The sequence below is a fragment of the Bufo bufo genome, chromosome 1, assembly GCF_905171765.1.
Source record: "Bufo bufo chromosome 1, aBufBuf1.1, whole genome shotgun sequence".
In the NCBI taxonomy this organism is placed as follows: Eukaryota; Metazoa; Chordata; class Amphibia; order Anura; family Bufonidae; genus Bufo; species Bufo bufo.
The window spans coordinates 315,461,315-315,475,415 of record NC_053389.1 but is presented as its reverse complement, the minus strand read 5'-3'; the positions used below and the strand labels follow the sequence as shown (position 1 = coordinate 315,475,415).

The window sequence follows — 14,101 nt, the reverse complement described above, 5'->3', positions numbered from 1 at the left end:
ATCTCTGATGTATGACTTTCCTCTACGACTCCCTTAATTCTTCAGATCAACCTTCAACAATCAGAAAGTGGTGACATATCCTAGTGACATGCTATCACTCCATTAGATTGGAAAACTTTTAACAACACTTCTTTCTAAAATATTACATTCGTATTTAGTCTTTTGTATTTAAATGGTAATCATCATTGATTTATAGAACACAAATGCTAAAAATGACTAAATGACTATGTCTAGATACAGGTCTGCACTATAGGATTAGTGGAAAAAATCCTCAATGACCTAACATCGGATACATCATATTAAACCACAAATTGCCAATAATTTCAAGTTTTATTTGTACCTTTGAGTACATACACAGTATATACACCGTGATCCTGCATATTACAGTGACCTCTGGTTACAATACTTTACACGTCTACTGGCCATTTCTGAGCCTTCATAACTTAACACCATAGTTTATTAATAATGCCACCAAAAGTGTTAATCCTTGTCATGTTAGATTGGCTTGAAGAGCAGATGATTGATTGTCTCCTAGCACCTCGCCTATATTTGTACTACAAATATAATTGGTCTCTTCCTATAATATATGTACTCCACAGTCATCTGGCTATGCTATAGGTCCTGTACTGCTTCCTAGCTACTGAATAACTATCCTGCTAACTGCCTATACTATATGTATTATAGAGTCATTTTCTGTAGTACTTTTACTTCTGTAGACTTTCTACCTACTATGTGCACTGTTCTCCTCTTTACCTTCACTATATGAAGCTTAATGCTCTCCGCATGTACTATGTGTAATATTCCGTGTCTACCTTTGAAACAGGCGCAATCTAACAAACACCATTTGTCTGGGGGATGCACTATTGTATTTGAGCATTGCATTACAATGCACTACAATATTTGTGTAAGGAGCATTTCTAACTGTAAGTGTATTAGAATGCCACTTTGCATGAATAGCATACCATGGTGCAATACTCTAACAGAGTAGAGCCCAATCCATACATATGGTGCTTACTATATTTATATACTGTATGTGATATACAGTGATCATCCTGCAATACTTCTACTACATTATCTATACTGTACCTATATTTCATGTACAGTATTACCTTCTACCTTTACTACATGTTCTTTACTGCTCTCTACTTATACTACATGCATTGTGTTTATCTCTGCTACATGTGCTGTACTGCTCTCTACTATAACTGTACTGCTCTCTACCTGTGCTTCCTGTATTGTACCACTGCGCATTATTTTCCTGTGCCAGAACAAGCTGCTTCTTTAAAAGCTAGGTGAAGGTGGCTTTGTCTTTTACTGCTACCCATGTCTACTCTTAGAAGCTCTCATTCTTCATATACATAGAAAACACAGATCAAACAGCAAGTTATAGATGGCTCTAGGCTTAAATTGCACCTGTCTCTATAGTCTAGTGTGGATATATTGCTCGACTTGGTATATATATCGCCAAATGGTGACACCTGTCTTCTGGGCTACTTACAATACTCTAAATCAAGGATCAGCAACCTCTGCTACTCCAGCTGTTCTGAAACTACAACTCCCAGAATCCTTCTTTCAATTGTATGGGAGTTGCAAAAAAAGCGGAGTAAATGTACATGCTGGGAGTTGTAGTTTCATAGCAGCTGGAGTGCCAAAGATTGTTGATCCCTGCTCTAAACATTTTGAAATAAATTTCAGAATGAGAAAGACTCTAATTGAGAGGTTTTGGGAGCATTCCTCTCCACAGTGCACCAGAGAGAGAGAGAGACAAGACTCTGCACAAGGTGACTCTAGCATTTCTGCCTGTTTGCAAATGGACTGTTATAAGACACATGGCGGTAGGAAAACGTACTATTGTTTTGGCTGAAGATAAGTACTTTATGTGATTTAACTTTAAACAGCTGACGTTAAGCCATCCAGTTGGGACACTTTTGTTCTTTTTTTTTTTTTTATAAAACCCTTATGCTGCATCCAATCCTGCTAGTTGCCTACCATTTATAAAGCTAACTCCAACAATATATACAGATAATAAACTCTAGAAAACAGACTGAAAATATTAGATGCTAGTAATCATAATATATTATATTTCTACCGTATATCTGTCAGAGTTGCTTTTAGCAGTTGTACTTCTTTGTTTTGGCCAGTAGAGGGTAGACTTGTCCATCAGTCAGTTCTTTTAGCTGGAGAATCTGCTCTTGTCAGCTCTGCGCTCTCCTCCCCCTGGCTCAGTGATTCACCCTCCCATCGTTGCTCTCACACAAAGAAGAGCTGCAGATCTGAGGAAAGACCTGTGGATGATTATTTTCCTGAAATGGATTGTATTTTTGGGAACATGGAGAGATAAATTCAGATCCCTCATGCAGCTTGGATTACACAGGATCTACATGACACCAAGTATAAAGACAATCATTTAAGATATGGACATCAGAGGCTTTTATCAATGCTGGAAATGGCAAGTAGTTTGCTCCTTTCTCCTGTGTAGCTGGGGCTGGGTCTCTGGGCAGCTTCGTTATTCTATTGTTGAGGAGTCTGATCCAGGGACATTGGTGGGAAATGTGGCTCAGGATCTGGGGATAAAACGTGCAGAGATTTCTCAGCGCAAGATACATCTGAGATCTGAAAAATACCAAAAATATTTTAGTGTAAATCAGGCAAATGGAGGGTTGGCTGTGAAGGACAGGATTGATAGGGAGAACCTGTGTGGATCCAGTCCCCGCTGTTTACTGCAGTTAGAGGTTGTGGCTGAGAATCCTGTGGAGCTGCACAGTCTGGAAATAGAGATTCTGGATATTAATGATAATTCTCCTATATTTTCATCTAATGATCGCATTATAGAGATCACAGAAATATTTGCAGGTCCTGGTGTTCAATTTGCATTAGAGATTGCAGAGGATTTAGATGTTGGTGTGAATGGTATTAGTCAGTATACATTGAATACAAATCCTTATTTCTCACTGACTGTAAAGACTTATAAAGATGGAACACTTATCCCTCAGCTGATACTAGAAAAGGTTTTAGATAGAGAAGAAAAACAAGAACATAAACTGGTTCTCACAGCAATTGATGGAGGAGAACCAGCCAGGTCAGGGACCTGCAGGATAACAGTAGTTGTATTAGATATTAATGATAATCCTCCAGTCTTTAATCAGTCAGTTTATAAAGTCAGTATCAGGGAAAATCTGCCATTGAAAACTGTCATATTAACATTGAATGCCACAGATCAGGATGATGGAGCAAATGGGAAGATTCAGTTCTCTTTTGATGACCACACATTTAAATCTGTGAAAAGATCATTTGCTTTGAATAAGCAAAATGGGGAAATTTACATTAATGGAACAGTTGATTTTGAAACAGTACATTTTTATGAATTATCTGTTAAGGCAGAGGACAAAGGATCTCCCAAATTAATGGGAAACTGCATAGTTCATGTGGAGGTAGAAGATGTCAATGATAATCCTCCTGAAATTACGTTTTCTACAGTGACTAATAATATCCCAGAAAATGCTCCAATAGGAACAGTTGTTGGGTTAATAAATGTAAAAGATGATGATTCTGGAAAGAATGGAGAAATTCGACTGAACATATCACCAAATGTGCCTTTTAAGATAGGATCCAACCAGAACGGTTATGCATTAGTCACAGATGCAAATTTGGATCGAGAGGAAACCTCCCAATACACTATAGAGCTGACAGCCTCTGATTTAGGGTCTCCTCCGCTATACAGTAAAACAAGCATCTCCCTCAGTGTGTCAGATATTAATGATAATGCTCCAGTCTTCACACAATCCCCCTATAATGCTTTCATTAATGAGAACAGTGACCCTGGGACTCTTCTATGTACAGTATCTGCTACTGACCTAGATGAGGGGGTTAATTCTGATCTGGTGTACTCCCTAGTGGAGAATCAGATTGATGGTTCCTCTGTATCCTCCTTTGTCTACATTCATTCTAGTGATGGGAATATATATGCTCAGCGTTCCTTTGACTATGAGCAGATCCAGGTTTTACAAATCACCATAAATGTAGAAGACTCAGGATCTCCACAGTTATCTTCCACTGTTTTCGTGTTTATCTTTATTATGGATACAAATGACAATGCCCCCACTCTGCTCTATCCAGAACATTCTGAATACCTCATTGTCCAAGAGAGGATGCCAAAGTCTACAAGTGCAGGCTATCTGGTGACAAAACTGTCTGCAGTGGATCTGGACTCTGGTCACAATGCCTGGTTGGTGTTTAATCTTATTGACCCCACCAATTATTCATGGTTTCAAGTGTCTAAACACACTGGAGAGGTGAGAACTGTGAGAGGATTGCAGGATATCGAGAATGTGGAGCAACAACTTGTCATTTCCATCAGTGATCAGGGGAATCCTCCATTATCCACCACAGTGACTGTACTTGTCACTATAGTAGATGAGGTTATAGTGGAAAGACCAAAATCTGGTGACTTACTGACAAATTCCAAACCTCCATCAGATATGACGCTGTATTTAATAATTTCCCTAGTAGCCATCAGCTTAGTTTCACTTGTTACATTCATGATATTACTGGTGAGATGCCTGAGGAAGGACACTTATGATTACAGCAATAATTGCTGTTTTCTTGGTGGATGCCAATCCAAGCCCTACACAGATCAGTATCAGCCAGCCTTGTACCTGAACACAGATGGGACCTTAAAATACATGGAGGTCAGGATGGTTCCTCCAGGATCCCAGGTGCAGAGTTACCAAACTAATTTAACTCCAGCCCTGGAACAAGATTCCAGTGCTATAAGGCCTCTGGATGTTCCTCAGATGAATAATATGGTTAAAGATATCACTTTATCTTCTGATAACTCAAATATGAGTGCAATTCCTGACCTAGACAAGGTGAGAAATGGCTTTACATAATGTGGTATGTTCCTCTCTTGTATACCTTCTGTGCTGATACAATTACTGTTTTACGGATGCAGTACATAACCAGAATATGAAATGTCACCGATCCTAGGAGCATGTCCTTTACCTCTCACAATGTCAAAATAAGAAAATGTAACATGACATTTCCTCCTCTGATTGCAATTATCTTTGTAATGTTCTCTGCTCTAATCAAAACCCCTAAACAAAACATGACTCATAAAAATCATATTTAAAATGTAAGTGAAAAATACATTTCCTTGCATAATATAAACAAGTATTTTAATGTGTGCTAATAAAATATGAAACCAAGAAAATAAAATTTAAAATATGGCATAAACATAAAGAAGTATATATTACAAAAAAAGATTTTAAAAAAATCAAATGGAAAAAAGTTTGGGATTTTGAAGATGTATATATAGTATCTTTACAATGGTGTTGTATGGAATGGGAGGAAGCACGGTCTCAGGGAAAAGCCATCAAAGGGCATAGAGGGCATATGTTTGTCTAGTTTAGTTTTTAATGATGTATGGTCATTCATTTAAGTGAAATCTTTTATACCTTTTTTATGGGAACATCTACGTTCTTGAACATTGCAGGTTCCGTAGGTGCCCATTACAATTGGCAATCTATAGTGTTTATCTCTTGTATTTCTTTTCTGTCAGTAAAGAGGCTGTCCATTGAGGACAATCCTTAGGCATGTGTAATATTAGTACATATAATAAGAGGTTATAGAGCCAAAACAGAGAGTCACTGCAAAGACCATGTTTCTTTTAGGCTGTGGTCTTCTCATGGTTAGTTAATGCTGTCAGTAAATGAAAGGGGCCATGTAAATGAAACACCGCATTTACACAAAAAGCTTCTCCTATCAATAATACTTTACAACCAGTGTTTTAACATCCAGACAACTCTCAAAAACAGGGGTTGGAATACATTAGAATATTCAGTTGTCCTTTCCAGACAGCTAGTTACTATTTGTATTGATTTCTGGTATATACAGGTATATTCAACTGCCTCCTAACATTTATATGTGTCTCTGCATATATTACTCCCCTTAAAGAGGTTGTGTCACGAAGCATATTCAAAAATTTTTAAACCAGCAACTGGATCAGATTTTTCTCTTATGTTGTTTGATTGAATTTATCAATGTATTAACGGTTAAATACTGTATATGGAGGTTGGAAAGCGTAGTATTGCAGGATCTCTGAGATTTCAGCAGTAGCAAAGGCACAAAAATATAGTGTTATATGGCTATATAGTTTGTGTTATAAGTCTAATGTATATTAGTATAGATAAATACAAGATAAAGGGGGTCATTTTTCAAACTGGTGTAAAGTAGAACTGGCTTAGTTGCCCATAGGAACCAATTACATCCCCCCTTTCATTTTGAATAGCTCCTTTGGAAAATGAAAGGAGCAATTGGATTGGTTGTTATGGGCAACTAAGCCAGTTCTACTTTACAGCAATTTGTTAAATGACCCCCAATGTGTTTGGGGAAATATGTATATGGCATTGATTCTGCTGTAGATACACACTGCCTGAATATAATGGAAAGCTATGTTGATATAACTATCAATGCCATATTTATAATAGCAATATATTTCAGACTAAAGTACTTAAATACTACACAAAACAAAACAATATATTCTGTAACTGGCAATATACTGTAGATTGTCATGTGCCCCCTAATATGTCATCACTCTCCCACCTAGATATCACCACTCTATTCCCTGGGTTTGTCATTCCTGTCTTTTATATTCCATCGCAATCCTTTGTGTGTCACCACTTTGCCTCCTGTATGCCCTTTGTGCAAAAAATATGATGGAGTCTAGAAGACTCTTATTGGACATAATTTTTATTTACTGTAAATGTGGAAGCATTTACAGGACAATAACCCACTCAAGGGTTTCCCCTCCTTGTATTGCTTCTTACATTGCTTTTTGTATCTAGGGGGAGTAGTTGTCATGGCCATAGCAACCAATCATAACCCAGTTTTCCTTTTATTAAACAGTTTTGCTAAATCTGCTCCAATAAATACAGTCTACATGTAAAACAGAGAATTTATTTTAGAATTCTCCTTGCAGGGAGATGAGAGGAAGGCTGTGAGGTCATGCCTCAGCAGTTACAGTTAGTACTACAGTATTTGCGTCTGCTTCAACTTGCTGCTGATTGACTGAAGTTATTTCACCATTTGACTGCTGCACCCAATCAGACAATAAGGGTCCATTCACACGTCTGTAAGTGTTTTGCGGATCCGCAAAACACTGACACCGGCCATGTGCACATGGCTGGCACCATAATACAAAATGCCTATTTTTGTCCGCTATTGCGGACAAGAATAGGACATGTTCTATTTCTTGTGTTGCCGCAGACTGGAAGTTCGGGGCTGTGGAACGGAAGTGTTGAAGATGAATGGGGCCGCACCCTTTCCACATAATTGCGGAACGGATCCGGACCATTCATACAGACCCTAAGTGTTGTTGGCAACATAGCTTGCATTTATTAATAAGTATGATTTGTTAATCTCAAGATGTGTGTGACCTGTGTTTGACTAGTAAGTGCTGCAGACAACCACATTTGAATCTGACCTGGAGGTCATCATTTTTGGGTACATTCCTTATTTAAGGGAACATTTCTTTACTAATAAATAACTTGTTAGAATATATACAGTATGACCTGTAAGAATGGTATTCAATCATAACAGCATAATTTAGGTTGTTTACATGTTCTGTACTGATTGATAGGAAAATTCTCACAATTGTTTTACCAAGTGGACCAATGGTGGGTCTGCCTAAAATGTTGTTTGATTTCAAATGCACACGCAGAATGTTTTGCCCTGATTATACAAGTAATAATATGCAGCTCGTGCCTAGGGATTAGCTGTGATTTAATAATATAGCAAGTATTTAGCAAAAAGAAGTTAACAAAGTGGAATTCAATCAGAATTTCAGGAAAATTTTTATTCACCAATCCAATTTTCTTGGCGCTTCGTGGTAACGAATCAATTTTCCTTGAAATGGTGGTAAAAGAAAACATACTCACCTCATTCATTTGATCATGGAGAGGCCATCGTGGCCATCTTGATTGAAGAAAACTCGCTACTGGGTGGGCACGGTGATGTCATCACATCAGTGTGCATGAGAATTGGCGCATTTTCTTCAATCAAGAGGGCTGTGACGGCCTCTCTGCAGTCAAATGGATTATGTGAGTATGTATTTTTTTGTTTTAAACCCTGATAGGCTGAATGTGACTCTCAAATGCCCTGATCAGCTTTAAACGTGACATCTGAGGGGTTAAATGATGGCGGCGCGATCTCTGTTCCCCGTCATTACGCCTAATCCATACAATGGAATGCGATTTGTTACTAAATAATTCATAACAAATGAAATTGCTTGTTGAAGTTTGGCGAAGCAGCCGAATATAATTTTTGAAAACATCACTAAATATAATGTTAAATTAGATGAATGTTGCTGCTTGGGTCGATAAACACTTTCTTTAGTCAGTCCTTCTATTGCTAAGTATGGACTGGGGTCTAAGATCAAGGGTCCTGTAAGATGAGCACCCTACTCACCTTTGATGTAGTGCTGCTGAATGGAATATATTGAAGTGAGGGGGAAATGTCAGTGGGTCTTATGAGGTGAATAGTAATGAGCACTTCCATTACGGAGTGCTCATTAGTACAGGAGGACCAAGAAGCGGTGAATGCAGGTAAGTTGATTTTTAGTCTGCTCTGAGCATGGAGGTCTGATCTAAGGTCTGCCTGAGGGATCATTTAGAATGGGTCTCTGATATGAGGTCTGCTTAGGGGGTCATTCACATTGCGGATCCGATCTGAGGTCTGCTTGGAGGGTTTTCACATTGGGGGTCTGAGGTCTGCTTAGGGGTCATTCACATTGGTGGTCTGAATGGAAGGATCTTATTCATATTGGGGCTGGGTTCTGAGGTCTGAATGGGGGTCTTTTTCAAATTGGGGTCTGTTCTGAGGTCTGTTTGCGGGTCTTATGAACATTGGGAGTCTGATCTGAGGTCTGATTGGGGGTCTTATTAACATTGGGGGTCTGAGCTGAAGTCTGATTAACATTGGTGGTTTTATTGGGGCTCTAAGCTGAAGTCTGATTAACACTGGGGATCTGACTGGGGCTCTTTTTTTCCCCTAGGTTCATCTTATGGGCAGGTGCATCTTACAGGGCAAAAAATAAGGCATATAAATAAAATTTATTTATAAATGTAGAGCATCTATCTATAAAACATAAGGATATTTCTAGTTTCAGAAATGCTTTATTATTTAGATTTATTTTTGTTTATTGAAGGACCTCGCATTCACTACCGGGGACACTAAGGCTCAATATGAAATATATTATGCTACCATATTTTCATTTAATCAAGTTAACTCATTGTTCACAATCATATCTTATCCCCGCACTGCTTGCTTAAAATATGGCCTGTTTACATGACCAAGATATATGTAGAATTACATGGTAAAACTATTTTCCATGACAGCATACTCTAAATAAACAGCCCATATATAAAAATAGAATTCAAAAATCAAAATGTACATACAGTATACAAGTCACTATAAATTGACAGTGTGACATTCTGTGCTACTCCACTAATATTACATTGATCTTTTAGTTATACTATATATTTATGTATATTAGTTAAGACTTGTAGATTTAAGAAGACTTAAGAAATTTATATTTTGAAATGGGTTATATGCTTTCTCATAGCAATATGTGATCATTTTTATATCATTTCCATTTATTTATTACTGTTAGAAAGCTATACTTATTTTACCTTATTATATTGTACTGGTAGAAGTAATTCACAGTATTGTCCAGCAGAGGACAGACTTGTCATCCACTGAAATTTTTCAGCCATACTAGTAAATTTGCTTGGATCAGCTCTGTGTTCTCCTCCCCCTGGCTCAGTGATTCACCCTCCCATCTTTATTCTCACACAAAGAAGGGCTGCTTCTCCGATGAGAGCTGTGTGGATGACATTTTTCCTTGGATTTAATGTTTTTTTTCCTGGATAGAACTATAAATTCATATCCCTCATGCAGCTTGGATTACAAAGAATCTACATGACATCAAATATCAAGACAACCATTTAAGATATGGACATCAGAGGCTTTTGTCAGTGCTGGAAATGGCAAGTAGTCTGCTTCTTTCTCCTGTGTAGCTGGGGCTGGGTCTTTGGGCAGCTTCGCTATTCTATTGTTGAGGAGTCTGATCCAGGGACATTGGTGGGAAATGTAGCTCAGGATCTGGGGATAAAACGTGCAGAGATCTCTCAGCGCAGGATACATCTGAGATCGGAAAAATACCAAAAATATTTCAGTGTAAATCAGGCAAATGGAGGGTTGGCTGTGAAGGACAGGATTGATAGGGAGAACCTGTGTGGATCCAGTCCCCGCTGTTTACTGCAGTTAGAGGTTGTGGCTGAGAATCCTGTTGAGCTTTTCAGTCTGGAAATAGAGATTTTGGATATTAATGATAATTCACCTATATTTTCAGTTAATCAACATAATATTGAAATAACTGAGGTTTTAACAAGTCTTGGTGCTCAGTTTGAATTAGAAATTGCACAGGATTTAGATGTTGGTGTGAATGGTGTCAGTCAGTATACATTGAATACAAATCCTTATTTTTCACTGTCTGTGAAGACTCGTAAGGATGGAACGCTCATCCCTCAGCTGATACTAGAAAAGGTTTTAGATAGAGAAGAAAAACAAGAACATGACCTGATTCTCACAGCTATTGATGGAGGAGAACCAGCCAGATCAGGGACCTGCAGGATAACAATAGTTGTATTAGATATTAATGATAATCCTCCAGTCTTTAATCAGTCAGTTTATAAAGTCAGTATCAGGGAAAATCTGCCATTGAAATCTGTAATATTAACATTGAATGCAACAGATCAGGATGATGGAGCAAATGGGGAGATTCTGTATTATTTTGGTGGTCACATATCTGAATCTTCAAGAGAAATATTTGATTTAAATCAACACAGTGGAGAAATTTTTGTAATAGGAATTGCTGATTTTGAGGAGCTGAATTTTCATGAACTGACAATTAAAGCAGTCGACAAAGGATCACCAAAACTCACAGGGAATTGCCTCATTCAGGTGGAAATAGAAGATGTTAATGACAATTCACCAGAAATTTCTTTTATCTCAATCATAAATGACATTCCAGAAAATTCTCATATGGGAACTGTTGTTGGATTTATTACTGTGATAGACAAGGATTCTGGAAAAAATGGAGAAGTAATATTAAATATGTCCCCCAAGATCCCATTTAAAATTAGGCCTACTAAAAGTAAACATTCTCTGGTTGTAGATGGGAATCTAGATAGAGAGGAAACCTCCCACTACACTATAGAGCTGACAGCCTCTGATTTAGGGTCTCCTTCTCTATACAGTAAAACAAGTGTCACCCTTAGTGTGTCAGATATTAATGATAATGCTCCAGTCTTCACACAATCTACCTATAATGCTTTCATTAATGAGAACAGCGACCCTGGGACTCTTCTATGTACAGTATCTGCTACTGACCTAGATGAGGGGGTTAATTCTGATCTGGTTTACTCCATAGTGGAGAGTCAGATTGATGGTTCCTCTGTATCCTCCTTTGTCTACATTCATTCTAATGATGGGAATATATATGCTCAGCGTTCCTTTGACTATGAGCAGATCCAGGTTCTACAGATCACCATAAAGGTAGAAGACTCAGGATCTCCACAGTTATCTTCCACTGTTCCTGCCTTTATCTTCATTCTGGATACAAATGACAATGTTCCCATTCTGCTGTATCCAGAGCTTTCTGAAGATCTTATTGTCCAAGAGAGGATCCCAAAATCTACAAGTGCTGGATATCTGGTGACAAAACTATCTGCAGTGGATCTGGACTCTGGCCACAATGCCTGGTTGGTTTTTACTCTTACTGATCCCATCAATTATTCATGGTTTCAAGTGTCTAAACACACAGGAGAGGTGAGAACTGTGAGAGGATTACAGGAAACCGAGAACATGGAACAACAACTTGTTATTTCTATTAGTGATCAGGGGAATCCTCCATTATCCACCACTGTGACTGTACTCGTCACTATAGCAGATGAGGTTATAGTGGAAAATACAAAGTATCATGATTTCCTCTCAAATTCCAAGACATCGTCAGATGTCACCTTATATTTGATTATTTCTCTGGTGGCTATTAGTGCGGTTTCCCTTATCACTTTCATTATTTTAATTGTGAAATGTTTAAGAAAGGAGGGCAGTGAAAGCTTCAATAGTTGCTGCTTTCTAGAGAGATATCGAACTAAATCCTTTACAGACCAGTATCAGCCAGCTCTTTACTTGAACACAGATGGAACATTGAAGTATATGGAGGTGAGGATGGTTCCTCCTGAACCTCAAGGACAATGTTATACAGCTTGTTTTCCCCAAGGAAATGACAAACTGGACTTTCGTTCTATGAAGCCACTTAATTCTGCTCAGTTGAAAGACATGAATGGGGTGACTGATTCTTCATCTGACATAGGTTGCCTAAATGGAAACCAGGTGAGATTGTAGAGCTCCATACAACAGGATAATCTAACCTCTGAGCAATCACTAGAAACCATTGATGACAATTTTTTAGATGATTTTGGCAGTTTTTGTCTTGTCCCCATTGTAAATGAAAAATTTTATTTTCTAAAGTTTTTCTTTTCTTTTTACTTAGCATGACAGGCATAAATTAAAGGTTCCAGAAGGTTCCAGTATTTAGATTAATTGTCTTGCCTGGTAATTATTTAGCTTAGTTCCTTTATTAATGAAAACTATATTGCAAAATTGAACCCCTTAAAGGGGTTTTCTGAGATATTTTAACAGCACACCAAGCACAACAGTGTACATAGTATAGCAGCTGTGCCTGGTATCACAACATTGAAGTGAGCTGCACCTGGGCCCCCTGACTGATGAATGTGATGACACATGGCCTAGTCAAACTTATGAGCAGGTTGTGGTGCTACTGCAAGCACCGGTGCCTTCTCAAACATCTGATCAGTGGGGTTCCCAGGTGTCAGACCCCCACCAATCAGACACTGATGATCAGAATACGCTGCAAAATATATCAGAAAAGTAATTTAACATGTACACTGCCCTTATAAGCAAGCTCTTATAAGACTATTTAAATGGAAAAGGAAAAATGTTATGACACTTGTATGGCTGAGGTGTTAATATCATATAACATACAATCTGTTAACCTACTGAATTATCAATCTTTGATCATAAATTTTACTTCACAATTATCTACTGATAGAACTAACTATATTTTTTTTAATAACTTTTATAAAAAAACAGCTGCGTGATGAATAATCTTTAATTTTATGGTAAAAGATCTTGCACTTAAAGGGGTTCTCCGGGAATTAAGAAAATTAAAATACTTAAATATTACTTTAGTATAAATATATTCCAAAATACATTTCATTAGCTATAATTGTTCATTTTGCCTGGGGAGAAATCATTAGGAGAAATAAAATGGATGCTGTCCTATTAGTACACACAAAACCTGTCCTAATCACACAGCAGGACAAGTTACTTTATAACACTGAGGTAAAGAGCTGCCTCATCATCCTTTCTGCTCTGCTTGTCAGGGATTATGATCCTGAATACAGATAATAAGCTCTTCAGTTCAATCTCTGTAGGATTGGAGTTCATGAGGAGACATGAAGAACTGAGTGGATGGACAGGACAGACTGTGGTAATGGAGACTGCATAGAAGAACTGCTGCTCATTATCTACACCCTCACTATCCTCTCTGTATTTGATGTCTCCTAATTAACTCCATTCCTACAGAGATTCAGCTGAAGATCATATTAAACTGTATTCAGGATCATAATCCCTAACAAGTAAAAAAGGAAGATGGCGGAGCTCTTTAACTTGTCCTCCTGAGTAATTAGGACGGGTTTTGTGTGGACTAGTAGGATGGCGGCCATTTTATTTCTTCTAATGATTGCTCCCCGGACAAGATTAGTCATTACAACTAATGAAAGGTATTTGGGAATATATTTATGATGAAGTAATATTTAAGTATTTTCATTTTCTTAATTCCCAGAGAACTCCTTTAAAGTGGTTGTCTCATGTCAGCAAATAACATTTATGATGTAGAGGAAGTTAATACGAGTCAGTTACTAATGTATTGTTATTATCCATATTGCTTCCTTTGCTG

At 37.8% G+C, this 14,101-nt stretch overlaps 5 protein-coding genes across 13 annotated transcripts in view; all 5 read left to right on the top strand.

Annotated features, from left to right (window-relative positions):
* The window catches only part of LOC121008577 (protocadherin gamma-C5-like), a 392,139-nt gene that overhangs the window by 200,792 nt on the left and 177,246 nt on the right, over positions 1–14,101 (top strand). The window lies entirely within an intron of this gene.
* LOC121008655 (protocadherin gamma-C5-like) overlaps positions 1–14,101 on the top strand; it is a 236,440-nt gene that overhangs the window by 60,181 nt on the left and 162,158 nt on the right.
* The window catches only part of LOC121008664 (protocadherin gamma-C5-like), a 160,844-nt gene that overhangs the window by 14,530 nt on the left and 132,213 nt on the right, over positions 1–14,101 (top strand).
* LOC121008727 (protocadherin gamma-C5-like) lies at positions 2,242–4,863 on the top strand. Its single transcript, XM_040441425.1, is given in 2 exon segments — positions 2,242–4,664; positions 4,667–4,863. Coding segments are annotated over 2 exon segments (2,319 nt in total). The 5' UTR covers positions 2,242–2,414; the 3' UTR covers positions 4,736–4,863.
* LOC121008744 (protocadherin gamma-C5-like) lies at positions 9,863–12,441 on the top strand. Its single transcript, XM_040441443.1, is given in 2 exon segments — positions 9,863–12,258; positions 12,261–12,441. Coding segments are annotated over 2 exon segments (2,292 nt in total). The 5' UTR covers positions 9,863–10,008; the 3' UTR covers positions 12,303–12,441.